General features: G+C 34.0%; 1 protein-coding gene across 1 annotated transcript in view; it reads left to right on the top strand.

The window, feature by feature from the left end:
• The window catches only part of CFH (complement factor H), a 107,041-nt gene extending 89,045 nt beyond the window's left edge, over positions 1–17,996 (top strand). The window contains exons 13-22 of the mRNA XM_003410825.4: positions 280–462; positions 574–753; positions 3,351–3,527; positions 8,503–8,685; positions 9,189–9,398; positions 10,136–10,309; positions 11,055–11,231; positions 12,428–12,604; positions 15,646–15,828; positions 16,591–17,996. Of these exons, the coding sequence (XP_003410873.1) occupies positions 280–462; positions 574–753; positions 3,351–3,527; positions 8,503–8,685; positions 9,189–9,398; positions 10,136–10,309; positions 11,055–11,231; positions 12,428–12,604; positions 15,646–15,828; positions 16,591–16,802 (1,856 nt within the window). The 3' untranslated portion in view covers positions 16,803–17,996. The remainder of the gene's footprint in view (positions 1–279; positions 463–573; positions 754–3,350; positions 3,528–8,502; positions 8,686–9,188; positions 9,399–10,135; positions 10,310–11,054; positions 11,232–12,427; positions 12,605–15,645; positions 15,829–16,590) is intronic.
• The last annotated feature ends 1,790 nt before the right edge of the window (positions 17,997–19,786 follow it).

The following is a 19,786-nucleotide window of genomic DNA, read 5'->3' as shown; positions in this document are numbered from 1 at the left end:
ATCTCTAAAGAAGCAGGCTGCCATATCTTTCTCCTGTGGAGCCCCTGGTGGTTTCCAACTGCCAACTTTTCAGTTGACTCCTGCACCACCAGGGCTCCTGTAGTTCAGTAGAAGTAACAGGATTGGGAAATAAGAATCCAGGGTAAACACCGTTCCTTTTTCATTGTTTAAGAATACTGTCATGAAAGAAATAATAAACAAAATATTTCTTCACTTTGGTTAACTTTTTATTGTAAAAGAAACTACTTAACCATTATTTAAACAGTATTTCTACTGTAGGGCAAGTAAACTCTTGTGGCCCACCTCCTCAACTCCTCAACGGGGACGTTAAGGGAACAAAGAAAGAAGAATATGAACACAATGAAGTGGTGGAATATGATTGCAGTCTCAGATTCCTAATGAAGGGGTCTAAGAAAATTCAATGTGTTGATGGAAAATGGACAACTTTGCCTATATGTGTTGGTAATGTACATACAATATTAATATTTAAACTTGAATCAGCAATTGCATCTGTATTCATATGAAGACAAATTATCTTTTAAAGAGAAACTTATTTTTGTGAAATTTATGTAGCGGAAGAGAGTACATGTGGGGATATACCTATACTGGAGCATGGCTACAGCTTGCCCTCTGACCCTCCCTATCACCATGGAGATTCAGTGGAGTTCACTTGCAAAGAATCCTTTACAATGATTGGATACAGATCAATTATGTGTGTCAGCGGAACGTGGAACCAACTTCCTCAGTGCATTGGTGAGAATATACTTCTCAAATAGACATTTAATAAAGTGTATTATTTTTATCTTAAAAATATATTTAGAGATATTGCCTAAAATGTCATTTCTTGAATAGTGATGAATCTAAAGATTTGTTGTTTATAGATCAATATGTGTCTATTGGGGAAAAACATAAACTAGCAACAGAATATTAGGGTATTAATATGGTTTATTTTATAATTGTGAAGCTAAATTTTACCTACAGATTGTCATATAAGAGTACAAATTATCAGGAAACATAACTATTTTGCATGAATACCACTGTTGTTATTATATGACTCATTGCTTCAGGGCCTGGAAAAAAAGAAATAAAGTTGAGAAAATACCCATATTGCTACTCTTGCCTCTCTCAAAGCTTCTAACAGTGATCATTCCTTAGTCTGTTTCCAATGCAGCAAAAGGCAGTGAAGCTGCTGCAGAGTGGGGGGGCATAGGCCCTCTCAGTTGGGCTATAACTTAGTGACATGAGGCACTGAAGGTTGGGCCAGGAAACAAATCTGACATGGATTTCACTTATAAGAGATTCATCCTGCCCCTTTGATGGCCAAGTCCAGCTGGGAGGATGGGGAACCCAGATTCATTTTAACGAGTTCTTTCTTAAACTTTACCTGTGTGCTTCACTCAGAAGTTCTGGATGCCCACTCTTATTTAATCATCAGATCTGTAGACATTAATAAATTCCAGGAGAAGGTAAAGCTCAGGATCAAGCTCCAGGAGAACACGGATTCCTACCTGTTTTATTCACTTCTGTATTCCCAATACCCAAAAAACTAACTGGCTGACATAAAGAAGACATTCAATAGGGTTCGTGAAATGAATCAGTAAACTCTGTTTCTGATTAATCCTTACATTTTTGCTGAACGCATTCCTGTTAATGGCACCTCCAATCCTTCATGATCCAGCCTCACCTTTGTCCTCTTTGATCTCCATGAATGATTTCACTTCATTCCAGGTGGAGAGAAACCCAAGATAAAATCAAGCATAAGAACTGTCCGCTTTTCATTCTAACCTATACCAATACCTCAGCTTCAATTGTTATTCCTTCCTGAACTCAGAGTTGCCTTCATCAATTTAATTCTGTCCATGTATTCAGCCTAGTGTAACCCCCTTCCAGCCATTGTAGGCCTTACTCTACCGGTTAACCCCTCTCAGTGTTTTTTTTTTTGGTCCCTCTCTATTCTGGGTTCTTCACTCTTCCAGATGTGTTTATTTTTCACCTAATAAAGAAATCCACTCATAAAACCATTATTGACACAACATGTCAATGACAAAAACAACTCTTCTTGACTACAGATATTCCTGCAGTTACTATCCCTCAAAGAACACCTTGCTTTGTCTGTAGCATTACTCCAGATCATGTTGTAGGTCATTCCTTCCTAAAGATGGAAGTAATTTTTGTCTGAACTCTCTAGTATGTTTTGAATCAGCCTCCTTTCTTTCAGGGTTGTATTACAAAACTATTGCTTTTCTTTGGCCAATTACTTGACTTTGTTCAACCTCATTCAACACTGCTTTTCTAATCATTAACAAAAAATACTACCAACGACTTATATTGCTATTTTACCAAATTTGAAAAGACTCCCGTAATCTTAAAAAACAAAAAACAAACCAAACCCATTGCCGTCGAGTCGATTCGAACTCATAGTGACGCTATAGGACAGAGTAGAAGTGCCTCCTAGGTTGTCAATAGAGTGACTGGCGGATTCTAACTGCAAACCTTTTGGTTAGCAGCCATAGCTCTTAACCACTACACCAGCAGAGCTTCCCCCATAATCATAAAAAGAAAAAAAAATTTAATAATCATAGGATTACTGGAATATGTAGCTGTATAAAAAGTTTGCATAGTCTACATATTAACTCATTTTGAGCCAACAAAGATTCATTACTATGGCATTGCAATATAATTGGGGTATAGAATGATCTGGTGTATAAAATAACTTCTCAAAGACCCTAAGGTTATATGAGAAAATGGGTCAGGATTTTTAGCACCCCTTTCTTGGTTCAAGTACCTGTATCTGTTGGTTTTTGGGGGGGGGGGTGATCTTGAAGACAGCTGCTAAAATACTCAAATTCTGTATATTTTATATTTCACTACCTTTCTGAAAAAATAAAGCATTTAAACTAGCAGCTTCTTTGATTCTCTTGCCATAGGTAATATTTTTATTTTTAATGCTTTCATATTATTGATTAAAAATAATGTAGTGTCTTTTTACATCAGGAAAGTAAAAGTATATGCACATTTACATACATTTCAAATATGGGGCCACATTAGGCTGCATGATGAGTGTTCCATATGTAGACCGTCCAAGAGAGTGAACCTCTTAGACTCATCCAATTCCCAAAGTGCAATATATCTTTATGTTAGATGTTTACTCTGATATTTCAAAGAATGGACACAAAAGTTATTTTTACATGTAATAGTCCATCACATGCAACATGACCAGGAATAGCTGGATTGATAGAATTCATTGGCATAAATCATAATTTCATTATATCACCAATTCTATAGAGTTACATAGTAGATGCTTAAATTTTTATAATTTGTCTTTTCATGGGAATATTTTTATTTTACAGCAACAGAACAACTTGAGATATGTAAATTACCAAAGATACCTATATCTCATTCAATGCCATCAGATCAGACTGAATTTAATCATAATGCAAACTTTTCTTACACTTGTAAAGGAAAATCACAAAACAAACAAACAACCTGCATAAATGGAAGGTGGGATCCCGAGCTAACTTGCACAGGTAAGGTCTCTTTTATGATGTTTTTTTTTTTTTTTAAAATTATGCTGTTTCTTCCGAAATTGTAAAAGTAGTATCTTTGTGTCTTTTAAAGAATTAGTTATTACTACAAATACTTTTCAAGCCACAAGGTCATTTAAAAGCTAAACAAAACAATGTTTCTAAGTAATAATTGTATCTTCGGCATTAGTTGTCTGTATAACAACCATGCAGAAACTTGGTGGCTTTAAATCAACATCTGGGCACTAAGTTGTGCTCATTACTGTGGGACTTTTATTACACACAATCAACCCATATGTATGCCTACATCTATATTGATTATCTATCATCTATCATTTTTTCACCTCTAAAAAAACAACACGTTGCCGTGGAGTTGATTCTGACTCCATGACCCTATAGGACAGAGCAGGGTTTGCAAGGTAGATTTGAGCTGTTGACCTTTTGGTTAACAGCCAAGCTCTTAACCACTTTGCCACCAGGGCCCCGTTCTATCTCTATCTTGAAAATCTCGAGTCATACTGACACCTCCAATTCCAATTGAATAGCAGAGTTCATCCGAGTCTTCCCAAGCTTCTTGTCTATAAATGACTTCTCCAACTGTGAGAAACCTTGTACCACTACCCTCAATGCTTTTAACTGAGACAGGTCTAGCATACAGATGGTAGTTTCACACCAATCCTAAAGCAAACCTACTATCTACCGTTCAACATGTTTACGCTTTTTTTTTTTTTTTTAAGGAAGCAAGTAATATTTGTATTCAGTGAAGTGCACATATTCCTCTGCATTCTCTTCTAGAAGCTTGATAGTTTTAGGATTTGCATTTAAGTATATCGTCTATCTTGTATTGCTTTTTGAGTACAGTGCTAAGTACAGGTTGATGTTCTCTCTTTTTTTTTTTTTTGGTGGATACCCAGTTCCTAAAAACACATGATAAAAAGATCTTAAAATGAAAAGTAATTGACTGTAGTAGTGCTGGTTTATTTCTGGACTTTTTATTTATTTGTTTATTTATCCTTATGCCCAAATCACATTACCTTGATAACTGTAACTTCACAGTAAGTTGTGAAGCACGGTATTTGTTCTCCAAATATGATCTTCCTTTCAAGATTGATTTAATGAGCACCTGTGTATTTTTTTTTTTTTTTTTTTGTGTAGTGGTTAAACACTCAGCTGCTAACCAAAACGTTGGTGGTTCAAACCAACCAGCTGCTTTTCAGGAGAAGATGGGGCAGTCTGCTCCCATAAAGATTTACAGCCTTGGAAACCCTGTGGGGCTGTTCTCCTCTGTCCTGTAGGGTCGCTGTGAGTCAGAATCTACTTGAGGGCAATGGATTTTCATTTCAAGTTTGATAGCTATTCTGGTCTTTGTATTTCTATAAAAATTAAAAAAAAAGTATATCAATTTCTAGAAAATATCTGCCTAGATAATGAAAGAGATGGCATCAAATCTACAGACAAGTAGGGGTAATAGACATCTTAACCATGTTGGATTTCCAGTCCATAAATGTGATATATTTCTCCAATTATTTATATCTGATCCATTTTTCTCATGAATGTCTTTAGTGTAAAAGGTGTGCAGTTCTAAAATAATTATTCCTAACTTACATTTTTTGTTATTATAGTTGTACTATTTTTAAACTTCGGATTTTCAAATTTTTGAAACAGGTATAGATACACTTGATTTTTGCATATTAATTTTATACTATATTCCCTTCTTTATTTAGGTGTAGCTTTGTAGATCTTTTAGAATTTTCCATACACAATTATATCATTGCAAATTATATTTTTATTTCTCTGTACCATTTTTATGTTTTTGCTTCTTTTCTTATCTTCTGAAACTGTCTAGAACCTCCAGTAGAGTGTTGAAGGAAGTGATGAGAACAAACACCCTTGATCTGTTCCTGACCATTGGATATTTAGCCACAACTATGAAGTTTTGTTTTTTTTTTTTATGAAGTTAGCTTTAGGATTTTTAAAAATGCTCTTCATCAGGTTGAAGAAGTTTCCTTCTATTCCTAGTTAGTTAAGAGCTTTTATCATTAACGGATGTTCAACATCATTAAATAGTTTTGCTGCATTTTTTGATATGATGAAGTGATTTTCTTCTTAATTCTGTTAAAATGTTGAATCCCATATATTGGTTTTTGAATGTAAAACAAAGCTTTCCTTCCTTGGATAAACTCTACTTCATTGTAATATTTATTCTTATGATAATGTTATGACTACTATTTTACATTTTGAAGTATTTGATTTGATAAAATATAGTTGAGAATTTTTGTGTCTATGTGTTCATGGGGGATATTGGTGTTTACTTACAGTTTCTTGTAATATCTGCAACAGGTTTTGTTATCAGGGCTCTTGTACCCTCATATAATGAACTGAGAAATGTTCCTCGTTCCTCTGTACTTTGAAAGTATCTGTGCCATAAAACCTAGTGCCGTCGAATCTGTGCAATATGTATCTTATTTTTCCCTTAATGTTTTATAGAATTCATCTCTGAAGTCATCTGATTGTTTTAATTTTTTGAAATTTTTTTTTTTTTAATGAAGAATTCAATTCCTTTAACAGGTAGAGGGCTATCAGGATTTTCTCTGTTGTCTTTTGTCAGGGTATGGAAGTTGCATTATTTAGGAAATATGTCCATTTTATCTAACTTATCTAATAATTAGCATAGAGTTGTTCCCAATATTCACTTAATGTTCTGTGTTCCTTTTAATATCTGTAGGATCCTTGGTGATAGCTATTTTTCATCCCTAATACTGATCATTTTTGTTCTCTTTTATCTCGATCACTTGTCCCAGTTTTGTTTTCAATTGTATTAATCTTTTCAAATAATCTATTTTAAGGTTTTTAATTTTCTCCATTTCCTCTCTTTTGTACTTTTAGCTTGTTTATATTTATCTTGATTGATTGTCTCTCTTTTCTGTTTTTCTTTGACAATTTTCTCTCTTCTGTGGTCTTTATTCTCTTCTCCTTTCCCATTGCTTGAATTTAATTTTTTCTTCTCATTTCTTATGGTAGTAAATTAAAATGTGGCATTTAAACAATCCCATTTTCTAAATATAAGCCTTTGTTGTGATTGTTATGTGCTGTCGCATTGATTTCTGCTCATGGTGACCCTATGTGATAGAGTACTGTCAAAAAATTTAAATGAAAACATTACACATTGAAATCAATGGGATACAATGAAAACAGGAGTATCATCATTTTAAAATATCCATCAGCAAAAAAGGAAATAAAATAAAAACAATTGGCATTACAATATAGAATCTAGAAAACGACATACACCCGAAGAACTTAAAGGAAAGAATAAAGCATACATTAATATAAGATAATCAAAAATCCATATATATAGCGTATTAATAAATTTATAGTTCAGTTTTTAGGAAAATATGTAAATCAAACTCTAGCTAGACCTATGAAGGCAAAGAACAAGTTAAGAATATTTGAACAAAAAAATTTAAATATCAGAAAAAAAATACAAGAAAATAAATCTGTAAGTATACATTGAAAAATTATACAAAGAAATATAAAAACAATAATGAGGCAAAATATTTTTGATCAAACATAAAATACTCATACTGACTTAGGCAGAAACAGAAAACCTGAAGTTATTAATTGGGATTATTGAGGTTTATTCAAATATCTCCCTGGATAGATCACAAAGTGTGGGACAACTGAAAGGCCTCCCAAGGCTTCCCAGGGTACAGCTGTATGAGGCTTTGATAAAGGTAAAGCTCCCAGCACAAGAGGAAAAAGCAAAATCAGGGAGTCAGAAAGAGGTCAAAAACTCTCAGGTACAGCCATCCAGAGTCCCCTCTCAGTCAGACAGGACATGCCTCATCTTCAGATTATAAACCCACAAGATATACCTGAGGTATCTCAGTTTCAGGAGAGTTCAGACACAAGTTAACAGAGGGGTCTGTTATACCCTGTTGGTATATAACTAAAGCCAGGCTGTTTAATCTGTTAAACTGTGTGCCTATCATCAATCTAAATGTCACTAACTAGTGTAAACAAGCTATAAACAGTTTCACGTTTTGAATAAAAATAGCACACTATAAATCACTAGTGAACATATTTAATTCTTAATCTTGGCCAAGAGTCAGTACTAGGTGAATTGATTGTAAATTAATTCTTACTCTGGCTCATCAGTGGCACAGTGGTTAAGCTTCTGGCTGCTAGCCAAAAGGTCAGCAGTCCAACTCACCAGCTGCTTTTGGAAATTTTTTCGGGCAGTTTTACTCTCTCCTTTGTAGGATCACAATGAGCCCAAATCAACTCGATGGCAACAGGTAATCCTGTGAAATGTCCTAATGGTTAGAAATAATTAAAGTAGATTTTCTATAAATTATTCAAGATTGATCACAGAAAGAATCAAAGGAAGAAGCTAGAAGGAAAACTATAAGAATACAAACCAAAAGTGTTAATATTAAGATATTGTAAAGCTACAAAGAGCCCTACATGTATAAATATCAAAAAACTGTTGCCAACTGTCCATACTGACTCATGCCATAGAGTAGAACTGCCCCACAGGGTTTCCAAGGAGCTGGTGGATTCAAACTGCTGACTTTTTGATTAAGAGCTCTGGGCTGTTACAAACACTACATCACCAGGGCTCTATATATTAAAAAGAAACAAACAGAAAAAACACACCCATTGCCAACTACTGGTTTCTGACTCATAGCAACTCTACAGGACAAAGTAGAACTGCCCTATCGAGTTTCAAAGGAGCACCTGCTGGGTTCAAACTGCTGACATTTTGGTTTGCAGCTGTAGCACTTGCCCACTAAGCCACCAGGGTTTCTGCACCACAAATATAATAAAAAAATTAAAAAAAATTTTTTTTTTATAGAGCATAATAATTATTGTATGATCATTTATGATACATTGGTATCGAATATTCTATGTAGTAAAACTATCCTCTTTATATTTTTTAATTTATGATTTTTTTAATCAATCTAATTTTTGTTCTCAGAAGAAATAAAAAAACCTTGCCCACCTCCACCTCACATTCCTAATACTCAAAATATGACAATGACAGTGAATTATCAGGAAGGAGAAAAAATATCTATTCTCTGTCAAGAAAATTACCTAATTCAGGATGGAGATGAAATCGTGTGCAAAGATGGAAGATGGCAGTCAATACCTCGCTGTGTTGGTTAGTAGTTCATAACTTGCTTTAGAACATTCCTTCCAAATGAGGTTAATACTCTACAGTGCTTTGCATAATTGAACAATAAGAAACCCTTTCTCTGTGTCTATCACTCTTTGTCTAAAACAGTAAATTATAATCTTTGTGCCCAAATTAATCAGCATTCATTCACTTATTTTGTGAAATTAATACAGACAAAAGATTTAGGGATATTATTTAAATACCAGATAAATTTTTTGTTATTATTTCATTCCTCATGATGAACATGAGAAGAATGAAGGAGGATATTCAACAAGAGGATAGTAGCATAAAAAAAAAAAAATTCTTTTTTTTTTTTTAGTGGCATAGATTGTGACAATATCTATCCTTCCTTGCAAGTTCCAGATATTTGTTCAGTTTTTAAACAATTTTATTTATTTAAATATCTTATAATTTCAAATAGTATTTATTTTTATTTTTTTATTTAAACATATTTGTGTTTCACCCTTTGATCTCTTTTGTTTATATAGAAAAAGTTCCATGTTCTCAGCCACCTCATATTGAAAATGGAACAATTAACTCAACTACATTTTCAGAAGAAAGGAAAGAAACACCCACACCTAGACTCTACCCACATGACACTAAATTAACTTATGTCTGTGAAGAAGGTTTCAAGCTATCCGAAGAAGATGGGATAACATGCCACTTGGGAAAATGGAGTTCTCCACCTCAGTGTGTAGGTGAGGGCACATGGACAAGTAAATTTGTTTCCAGAATAATTTACTAAAAATAATCAGTTGTCACCAAAGTCATAAACCCAAACAAAAACCCAGTACCTTCGACTCGATTCCGACTCATAGCGACCAAAGTCATAAGACAGTATAATTTGTATACATAATTGTTTATGTATTTCAACATTAAAATAATTTTTGCATAATCAAATCAATTATTTTTGTTAATTTCACTAACTCATTATAGAATCCCTTTAAACTCTGCCATTTATTTTGTCTTAAAACGTGATGCATGCAATAATTAAATTTAGCTATTTATAAGTTATTTATAAGTTATTAAGTTGTAGTGTTTGCATTGCCAACTGGTATTTTTTTTTTTAATTTTCTAAATGTTTTTCCTGCAACGTTTTTTCTGATTTCTTAGAACATAATGGTACGTTTCCTAGGATCATTCATCTTCAATGCGTTTCTTTTTAACACTCATGACTGGCTAGAGAAAAAAAAAAAAAAAACTGGCTATATCCTTCATAAATGCATCAACATTGTAAGTCACTGTTTCTTGCTCAGGTTGTGACAGACAACAGAATGGAGGATTTAGAAAGTGTTTTTGCACCTTTTTGTGGTGTGATAGTAACTCCTGTGTTTTCACTTCTTTTCAAGTAAAACTGCTACATGGGACACCCAGTACATAAAATTAAATTTCAGAAGAAATGAAGCATGAATGCATTCTTTCATTGTTTTTTAAGGGCTGCCTTGTGAGCCACCACCTTTGATTGATCATGCTGTTCTGTCTCATGAGTTAGACAGCTACCAACATGGAGAAGAAGTTACCTACAACTGTACTGATGGTTTTGGGATTGATGGACCTGAATCTATAAAATGTTTAAGAGGAAAATGGCCTACCCTACCAGAATGCAAAAGTATATATTTTTAATTATCTTAATTAAAAGTGTATTTAATTTTATTCCACGGATGATAACCCAAAACCCAGTAGGTATCTTTTATTCAAAGCATAAATGGTACAAATAAGCAACTAAGCAGTAATTGCAGAGTTTAACAATTTATCTCTGGAAAATCCTAGATTTTGACAGAAAATTATAGTCTTAGTAATAAGAAAAGTTTGGCAACTTGGGCCAAATTATTTCCTTTTAAATCCTCTTGGGTGTGCTTTTAGCATCTCCTAATCTTTATTTTCAGACTTCTTGTCTTAATTTATAAAGCCCAAGTAACCCCTACTCATCAATCCAATTGTCATTCCCTCTGCTGTCAGCTTATCAATTATCTTCTTATTAATATATAATTCTGTAAAATATTTGAAGTAATTACACATAACTTAGATTCTTACAGAAGCAAAAAGAAAAAAATAAACCCATATACATAAGTGACTAGTATGGGGCAAGAATAAATCAGAATGCAAGCATTACGACTACCCATATCTCCTCAGGCTGCACTAGTGCCATTTCCACCTTGTGCCTTTTCTGAGTATAGAACAATTAAATGTAGTTATGTCAAGATTGTGTAAAACTTATTTTGTCAAGCTGTAAGAATAAGATCGTACAGTATTCATTAGTTTGATATGTAGCTGATTATTATTTTGGAATATAATTACCGAAATATATGTATTTTAAAGATTTACTAAACAAATGCATGTTTCTTTTCTTTCAGGTACAGGTTGTTCTAAATTACCCACATTTGCCAATGCCATACTCAAAGACCCAGAAAAAGAATCGTATAGGTCAGGAGAACAAGTAGAGTATGAGTGTGAAAAAGATTTCCATTTAGATGGGTCAAATATTGTAAAGTGCATCAAGAGCAGATGGATAGGTAGTCCAACATGCAGAGGTACTTTGATTAAGTTTCTAAATTTATTTATAAAGTGTTTTAGGCAATAAAATAGGGAATTATTTCTCTATCACTTGTAAAAAATGAGCCTAGAATGATATTGCATAGCTAATGGTTAATCTTATAGCCCAGTGGTTCTCAAAGAGTGGTCCCTGAGATAGCAGGTTCAGCATTTTCTGGGAAATTGTTACACATATAAATTCACGGGTCCACCCCAGACCTACTGAATCAGAAATTCTGGGAGAGGGCCCCTGACGTTGTTTTAACAAGCCTTACAGAAGATTATCAGGAGCCGTGATGGCACAGTTGTGAAGCACTGGGCTACTAACCAAATGGTGGGTAAGTCGAACCCTCCAGTAATTCTGCAGGAGAAAGACGTGGCAGTCTGCTTCCATAAAGACTACAGTCTTGGAAACCCTATGGGGCAGTTCTACTCCATCCTATAGAGTTTTTATGAGTTAGAATCGACCCCATTGCCATGGGTTTTCTTTTTTAATACAGAAGCGTATATACACACTTTCATTTGGGAACCAAGGCTATAACCTACTCTTGCTTCATATATACCTGACACTCTGAAGAATTATACATTGTGCATTATCCTATCTTTAAACATTTGCCAAATAAAATTAATAGAGTTGTTTTTATAAATTATAGATTTATTTTTCTATTATTTTATTCATCTCCAGTTTGAATACTTTCAATTAATAATCTTTCTCTTTCTTTAATTTTGTTATTCTTCAAGGCCAGCTCTTAGCTCTTCTTGACTTATTCTATAAGGAAGTGTATACAGATACTATGTTTCTAAGAGGCTAAAATTATGATTAATAAGCAGAATAATTACAAATCTAAATCTGATGTCACATAATATCTTTTTTCTGATTTTTTGTGGTTTCTAAATTCGTGCTGAAGTTATAATATATGATATTTAGTTTACTAAATTCCAAGATCATCCAGGACATCTCTCATTTTCACTGGTATCTGAAGATAAACGAGAGATTTAAGGATGTAGACGCTTAATGTTACAGCATATATTTTTTTAACCGACTTTTCCTCAATTTTTTGTATAATTTTTTAATTTTATCATGATAGGTTATCTACTGACTTTTAAAGCTCATTTGAAAAAACTTGCAATTTAACTTATTGATTTGTTACTCAGAATGAACCCTAGTGAAGAGACTATTTTTCTTTCTATTCAGATTTTTCTTGTGGGAATCCACCGGAGGTGAAAAATGCTAATATTATCTCAGAACAGAAGACTAGGTATCCACCCGGGGAGAGAGTGCGTTATGAATGTAACAAACCTTATTCCCTGTATGGCGAGGTAGAAGTGATGTGCCTGAGAGGAACCTGGACAGAACCACCTCAGTGCAAAGGTAGAATATCTTATTTCAGAAAAACATTGTAAAGAGATAGTAGCAATAACATACGTTGATATAAACATGCAGTAAAGTATTGCTTGTGGAATATTTTTGTTCAAATGCAAATAAAATTATAATGCTTAAAATCTAATTCTTGTTGTGGACTGAGCCAGGTAATATGATTAATTTGTGTATGAAAGATTTGACCCTATTAAATGAATAGATGGAATCTTAGAAAATCTGTTATCTTCAGCAGGAAGGCACTTAGTTATTCCCTGAAGAATAAATGTATAAAAGACAGTTTACATAAGTTTGACAGCTCTCTGAGAAGTGGAATAGACAGCTGGGGAGTGATCATAGGAAGTGATACAAATTTAGACACCTGCAGCAGGTAGATTATAATTAGAAGTGTGTGACTGAGTAAGCTCATCTAGGCAATTAGTGTTTCTAGAAAATGAAATCTGAACACTTAGTAATGGACACGCCAAGAGTTAGGGCTTGTAAAAGAAGAGGAGCCAGTAACAGAGTTTTTTTTTTTAAATAATTTTTGCCTGGTGTATTTATTTCCATGCTTGGGCTTGAAATTACCAATGTTTTGAGGTCTGAAGTGAGTTTTTTTAGACAGCGTATAGTTGGGTCTTGCTCTTATTCACACAGTTATTCTCAGTCTTTTAACTGGTATATTTGGGCCACTTGCATTTAAAGTAATTATTGATATGTTAGGGCTTATGTCTGACATTTTGCTCATTTTATGCTTGGTTCTTCTGTTTCTCATTCCTGTTTCCATTTTCTTGCCTTCCTTGTAAGTTTCTTGAGTGTTTTTTTTTTTAATTTTCTTTTTTACATATCTGTATTGCCTTTTAGCATATCTCTTTGTATAGTTGTTTTATCCAGTGGTTGTGCTCTGCAATACAATATAAACTAACAGTATGCCACCAGAGTTTCCACTCTACATATATACATATGTATATTATACATATATACAATATACGAATGTAATTTACGTCTACTTGTGTTGCTATTTCACTACTTCAAACAAAGCGTATAAGCTTTACTTCCATTTTGCCCAGTTACTCCATTTACCCCACCACATTTTTAATAGAAATGTCCTAAGTACTTTCTCTGCATACACTGAGCACCACATCAGATGATACAATTTTGTTTCAACAGCCAAAATTGAACAAACTCATGAGGAGAAAGAGAGTGTATTGTATTTATCCCTATTATTTTTTATCTACCCCAGTTTTCTTTCTTTCTTTCTTCCTGAAGTCTCACTTCTCCTTCTGTTATGTTTTCCTTTCTATTTGAAGAAATTAATTTAGCCATTCTCTAAGGATGGGTCCGCTGGAGACAAATTCTCTTAGTTTTCCTTTGTGTGAGAATGTCCCTATTTCCTCATTATTCCTAATTTGTGGTAGACAGTTCTTTTCTTTCAGAGTTTGAAAAATGTTGTATCACTTCCTTCTGACCTCCATTGATTTCAGATGGGATAACCCACTGTTGTTTGAATCCTTCTGCTCTTTTAGGTAATACATACTGTTGCTATAGCTGCTTTCAAGATTTTTTTTTTCTTTTACTTTACTTTTCAGCTATTTGATTACGATATGTCTTGTCACATATTTCTCTGATTTTATCTCGTTTGAAGTTCATTCAGCTTCTTGAATATGCAGGTTTATGCTTTATGCCCAACTTGGGAAATTTTCATCCATTTTATTTTGAATAATTTTTTATCCCCTCCAAACTTTTCTCTTTTTTCAACGTCCAAAATTTTCCTATTTTTCCAGAGAAATCTGAAACTCTGTTTACTTCTTTTCCCTCTATTTTTACATTGGTTAATCTTTATTACTTTATAATCAAGTTTTGGATTCACTCTTCTGTTATCTCCAATCAGTTATTGAACTCAGTGAATTTTTCAGAATGTTAGTGTATTTTTTAGTTACATAATTCCCGTTAAATTTTACCAATCATTCTCAGTTAATTTCAATATCTGAGTCATCTCAGTGTTGGCATCTGTCGATTGTCTTTCTCTTTTGAGATTTTCCCCAGTCTTGATATTATGTGTGAGTTTCAATTGTATCCTGTACATTTCGGGTATTATGTTTTGAAACTCTAAATTCTATTTAAATCTGATATTAAATAGACCTCCATTACCACCATGCAGGGTGCAAACCAGGCTTCCTATTTGGCCTCACTGACACCATGGAAAGGGGACAGGTGCCTTGTTACCTCAGCGTGTGAGCGAAGTCCAGGCCACTGCCTCTGCCCTGATGATCATGGGTGAGGGGAAGATGGTCTTTATTTCTTCTATGGTGATTTTCTAGAGTAGGTAGGGTATTGTTCAAAAGATTGCTGTCTTGCTAGGCTGCTCCTTTCCAGAGTCTTTGGTGTGAGAAACAGACTCTTCTCAGAACTATTCTGTCTGAACTGGATATTGATTCTGGGTTGCAGTCTTCTCCAGTGCCCAGTTCAGGATATACAGGAGACAAAAAGAAAACCCAAATAACTCACTATTATATGGTTCCTTGAGCCCCAAAGCCAGCTTCTTCTCTTTCTCTTTCAGGGTGTTCTTACTTTGGTTTTATGTAATCTGTCAAAGATTTTTAGTTATACTTAGCAGAAGTACAAGCACATATTTTTTTATTCACTGAATTTTTGCAAAGAATTGATGTTTCCTTTGTAATAAAATTAAAAAATGCCTAGAGACCCAATAGACACTACAGTATGTTATATCACAGAAGGGAAAAAATTCCTTTGTTTATCTTAGCTATGAATTTTTCTGCACATACTCATGAAGAAAAAAATTGATACTGTAATAGTGCAAAGCAGACATGTTTATTAATGTTTTAGTGTGTTTTAAAGTAGGATAAAAGGGAGGACTAAAAAATATTGTAGCTCTCAACTCAATTTATATTATTAGAATTCTTCAGTGAATCATTTCTTTCCTCAGAAATTTTACATATCATGTTTAATTGTATTTTGCCTCATTTTAATCTGTTTATTGATCTGATATCTCAATAAATCATATAACATATATATGTATATATATATATATTTAGATTCTGAAGGAAAATGTGGGCCCCCTCCACCTATTGAAAATGGAGACACAACTTCATTCTCATTACCCACATATGCTCAAGGATCTACAGTTGAGTACCAGTGCCAGGCCTTCTATGAACTTCAGGGCGACAAACATATAAAGTGTAGAAATGGACAGTGGTCAGAACCGCCAAAATGCTTAGGTAAGTACTTCAGTATTCTCCTGCACATGGAAAAATCAGAGTAATGAGGAAGATGTTTTACTATTTATACTATATTTATAAATTAGTGAAGAACCATTTTGTTGAATACTTGACTTCCAAATATTAATAAAGCAAAACCTGTTGCTATCGAGTCAATTTTTACTCAATGCAACTCCACGTGTTACAGAGTAGAACTGCTCCATAATATTTTCCAAGGTTAATATGTGAGGATATGAAATTTAGGAAATTCTTACTGAAATATAGATATGAACGTTTCTTTAATGCAAAACTCTTAATATAATTCATGTTATGATTCTTTGATAGTAACTTCGTTATCACTTAGGAAGTATAGTATGTCATTTTTGCCTTATTTACTCATTTCAGTTCCCTGGGTTGCACACACAATTTGCACTCATCTACAAACCTAGAGGTTGGAGTTTGAGTCCACCAAGCCTTGCTGTGAAAGAAAGGCCTGGCAATCTGCTTCTGTAAAGATTACAGCCAAGAAAACCTATGAGGCAATTCTATGCTGCAACATATGGGGCTGGAATTGACTTGGCAAGTCACAGTTGAATTGACTTGACTGCAATACGTTAGGTTATTTAGGTTTACCAATTTCACAATATTGAAATATACACGGTGATTTTTCACAGAGACAGTTTGGAAAGGTTTAGAGAAAGAATTCCTAAACCATTGAAACTCTGAAAGTCTATGAAAATAATTCTTTGTGTACTAGTAAGTTTTGTCTGTTTTTTCTTTCAGATGCATGCGTAATATCAGAAGAAATGATGGAAAAACATAATATAAAGTTGAAATGGAAACATGACAAAAAAATTTATTCAAAAACAAATGATACTGTTGAATTTACTTGTAAATGGGGATATACGGAAAAGACGCCAAGAGCAACTTTTCGAACAACTTGTCAGGAAGGGAAGCTGAAGTATCCCAGTTGTGAAAAATCATACTTTGGTTAAAACGCACTTATATAATCGATATACATACATATCCTCGATTTTGTATTATTAATCTAGTTTTTACAATCTTATTTTCTAAATGTTGTCATTTTTATTCGTAAATTAGAGTTTGCATTAAGTATTAAGTGAATGATGTAATTATAATTTGAGAGACCAATATCTGACACTGAAAAGCACCATATTAAAACTTGGCAAACCATAAAGCTATGTGTCCTGTTCCTAAAACATCCTTGGCAAGAAAGTAGAGGGACTTATTTCAGTGCCTACTTCAGTACATCACTTTCCTAAGTCTCAAAATTTTCAACAAAACGTCTGAGGATTTCTGAGATGCCCTGCTTCAGAGGAAATGGAAAAGATGTGGTGGTCTCCATCTTCAAAATAATATTACATGACTAACATGCAAAAACCAAACTAAGTCAGGCCCATGCTAGTAACAAAATATAAGCAATTATTTACCAGTTCTTAATATTAGTCTACTTACTTATCTATAGATAAATATGCCAAAAAAGATCAAATGTATGGTTTTCTGCAAGATGTCTAGCACACTTAACAATTCAAACTAATTACAAGGAGAGATTAAAATTGAATTGTGTTCATAGCAATCCTAACACTGACATAAAAAGTGATAAAAACCCAATAAACCAAACCAAACCCATTGCCATTGAGTCAATTCTGACTCATAGTGCCCTATAGGACAGAGTAGAACTGCCCCATAGAGTTTCCAAGGAGCGCCTGGTGGATTTGAACTGCCGACCTTTAGGTTAGCAGCCGTAGCTCTTAACCACTATATAAACACACACACAAATACATGCACACGATCCTGTAAACTCTGAATTAATGTCTATAGATCAAAGATAGGAAAGTTGGTAACATATTTCAATGACTATGTTTGGGTTAAGGAGCCCTGATGGCACAAATGGCTGCTAACCCAAAGTTTGGTGGTTTGAACCCCGCCAGTGGCTCCATGGGAGAAAGGCCTGGCAACCTACTTCTGTAAAGATTACAACCAGGAAAACCCTACTTGGTTCTACTTTGTCACATGAGGTCACTATGAGGCGAAATCAATGCGATGGCACCCATCGACAATATCGTACTTGAGTTTAGAGTTAATAGAAGCAAGTATTAGTGTTTAACTCCTTTATCCTTGCCTGTATTCTAAATTTTTAACATATATTTTAATCACAACAATGTTTTAAAATAAAGACGGCTTTTTAAACAGACAATACATTTGTTGGCTCTAAAGGCTTTGTAAGTATGGTAGAGCCTAATAATATTTTGATGATATTGTCTGTGTAGGAGAGTTTTGGTAAATATTCAATGAAAAGATTGTGAAATACAATTTTTATGTTCATACATTTCAAATAACTTTAAATGCTTAATATCACTCTTGGCTAGAAACATGTTTAATTTCTACAAAAATACAAAACCTTTAAAGATCAAACTCAATCTTACCAACAGAATTCAAAAGGGATCTGTAGGAACTGCAGTACTAAGGGAGCTGGGTGAAGAACTCTCTGTCCTTTTTGTTGTGTATCAAGAAGGGATTTCATTTGTTCAATTTGTCACAATCAATTATAGCGATTTCTTCTTTTTCAGCCCAAATTATTGCAAATTTGGCTAACGGGTGCCGTATTTGACTGGGTTCTGACAGTATTTGACATATTCCCATTAGCCTTTGTGCATTTTTCCTCTTGTAGCACAGCACAATGTTCTCAGCTCACTGTGTACTTCTCCTGCCCATCACCTGCTGTCAGGCATCTTTCCATTAGCTCTGATTTTATTATTAGAGGTCTAGTGGAGTGAAATTTAAGCCCCTGGTTGCTAACCAAAAGGTTGGTCGTTCGAACCCACTAGCTGTTTCCACAGGAGAAAGAAGTGGCAGTCTGCTGCCATAAGGATTTACAACCTTGGAAACCCTGTGGGGCAGTTCTACTTTGTCAAATAGGGTCACTATGAGTCAGGATTGACCCGATGGCACACAACAACAATTTAGACTACATGAATTGTGTACTATTGTGCTAATTGAGAATGTTCAATTCTCTTAAAAGTCTTAACGCTTCCAGTACCTTTTTTTGGTCAGATCTTTGAAATATAAATGACTTTTAAAATTCAGTAGTTTCTACTGGATTTTACAAGTAAAGCTTAATAATGTAGTTTTTAAGTAACTTTGTAATGTATTTTCTTTTTACTGTTTTCTTTCCGTTTTATGACATTTATAAAGATAGCATCCTCAGAGCAATGCTAACAGTATTAAATCACAGCTCGATTACTTAATGAAAGTTAAAATTTCTTTGCATTTCTTTTGTCCGAGGATGTTTGCCTCTAGGGTGTGTGTGAGTACTCTCTTCCAAAACAACTTGTAATAATTCTGATCTTTCCACGGTTACATTACCATATTGATGAAGTTTTAAATTTATTTACTGTAGTTCGTTTTAAATTTTAGGTTTTGCTTCTACTTCCCTTCTTTATATAATTTTGTTTTTAAACTATGAAATATACCTACAAAGAAACAAAAATTATATGAAAGGGTCTTTGGTGAGTAGTCTTATTTCCATCATACCTCCTTCTACCTGTTCCCTCATTGAATAAAGTGTTGTTTCCCACATGCTAGATATATGGCATATTTGTCTGTTTTAATTTGCATTTCGTTTATTAGGAATAAGGTTGAAAAATATCTAATTGCATTTGTTTTTCTGTCTCTCTTAATTTTCTGATTAAGGGTTTCATAGGGATCAATATCTCCCTAAAGAGAACTTTGGTAGAACTTCCAGGAGCCGCCAAGGGGAACACTGACAGAAAAATCACAGTGCACTCAGAAGTTCAAAGGTGTGCCTTTCCCAAATATTTATCAATCCAAGCCTGTGTTTCCAACTAACACAGATGACGTTTCCTATTCACCAAGTGTCCGGGAAACGGTGTTAGAAGAAGGTGAACACAAGGTCATTGTTCAGTGAAAGCTGGAGAAAGAGTGTCTAGGTTTCCTA

Source organism: Loxodonta africana, chromosome 25, assembly GCF_030014295.1.
Source record: "Loxodonta africana isolate mLoxAfr1 chromosome 25, mLoxAfr1.hap2, whole genome shotgun sequence".
NCBI classification, from domain to species: Eukaryota; Metazoa; Chordata; class Mammalia; order Proboscidea; family Elephantidae; genus Loxodonta; species Loxodonta africana.
Note: the sequence above shows the minus strand (reverse complement) of the source record. Positions and strands in the feature narration are given on the sequence as shown.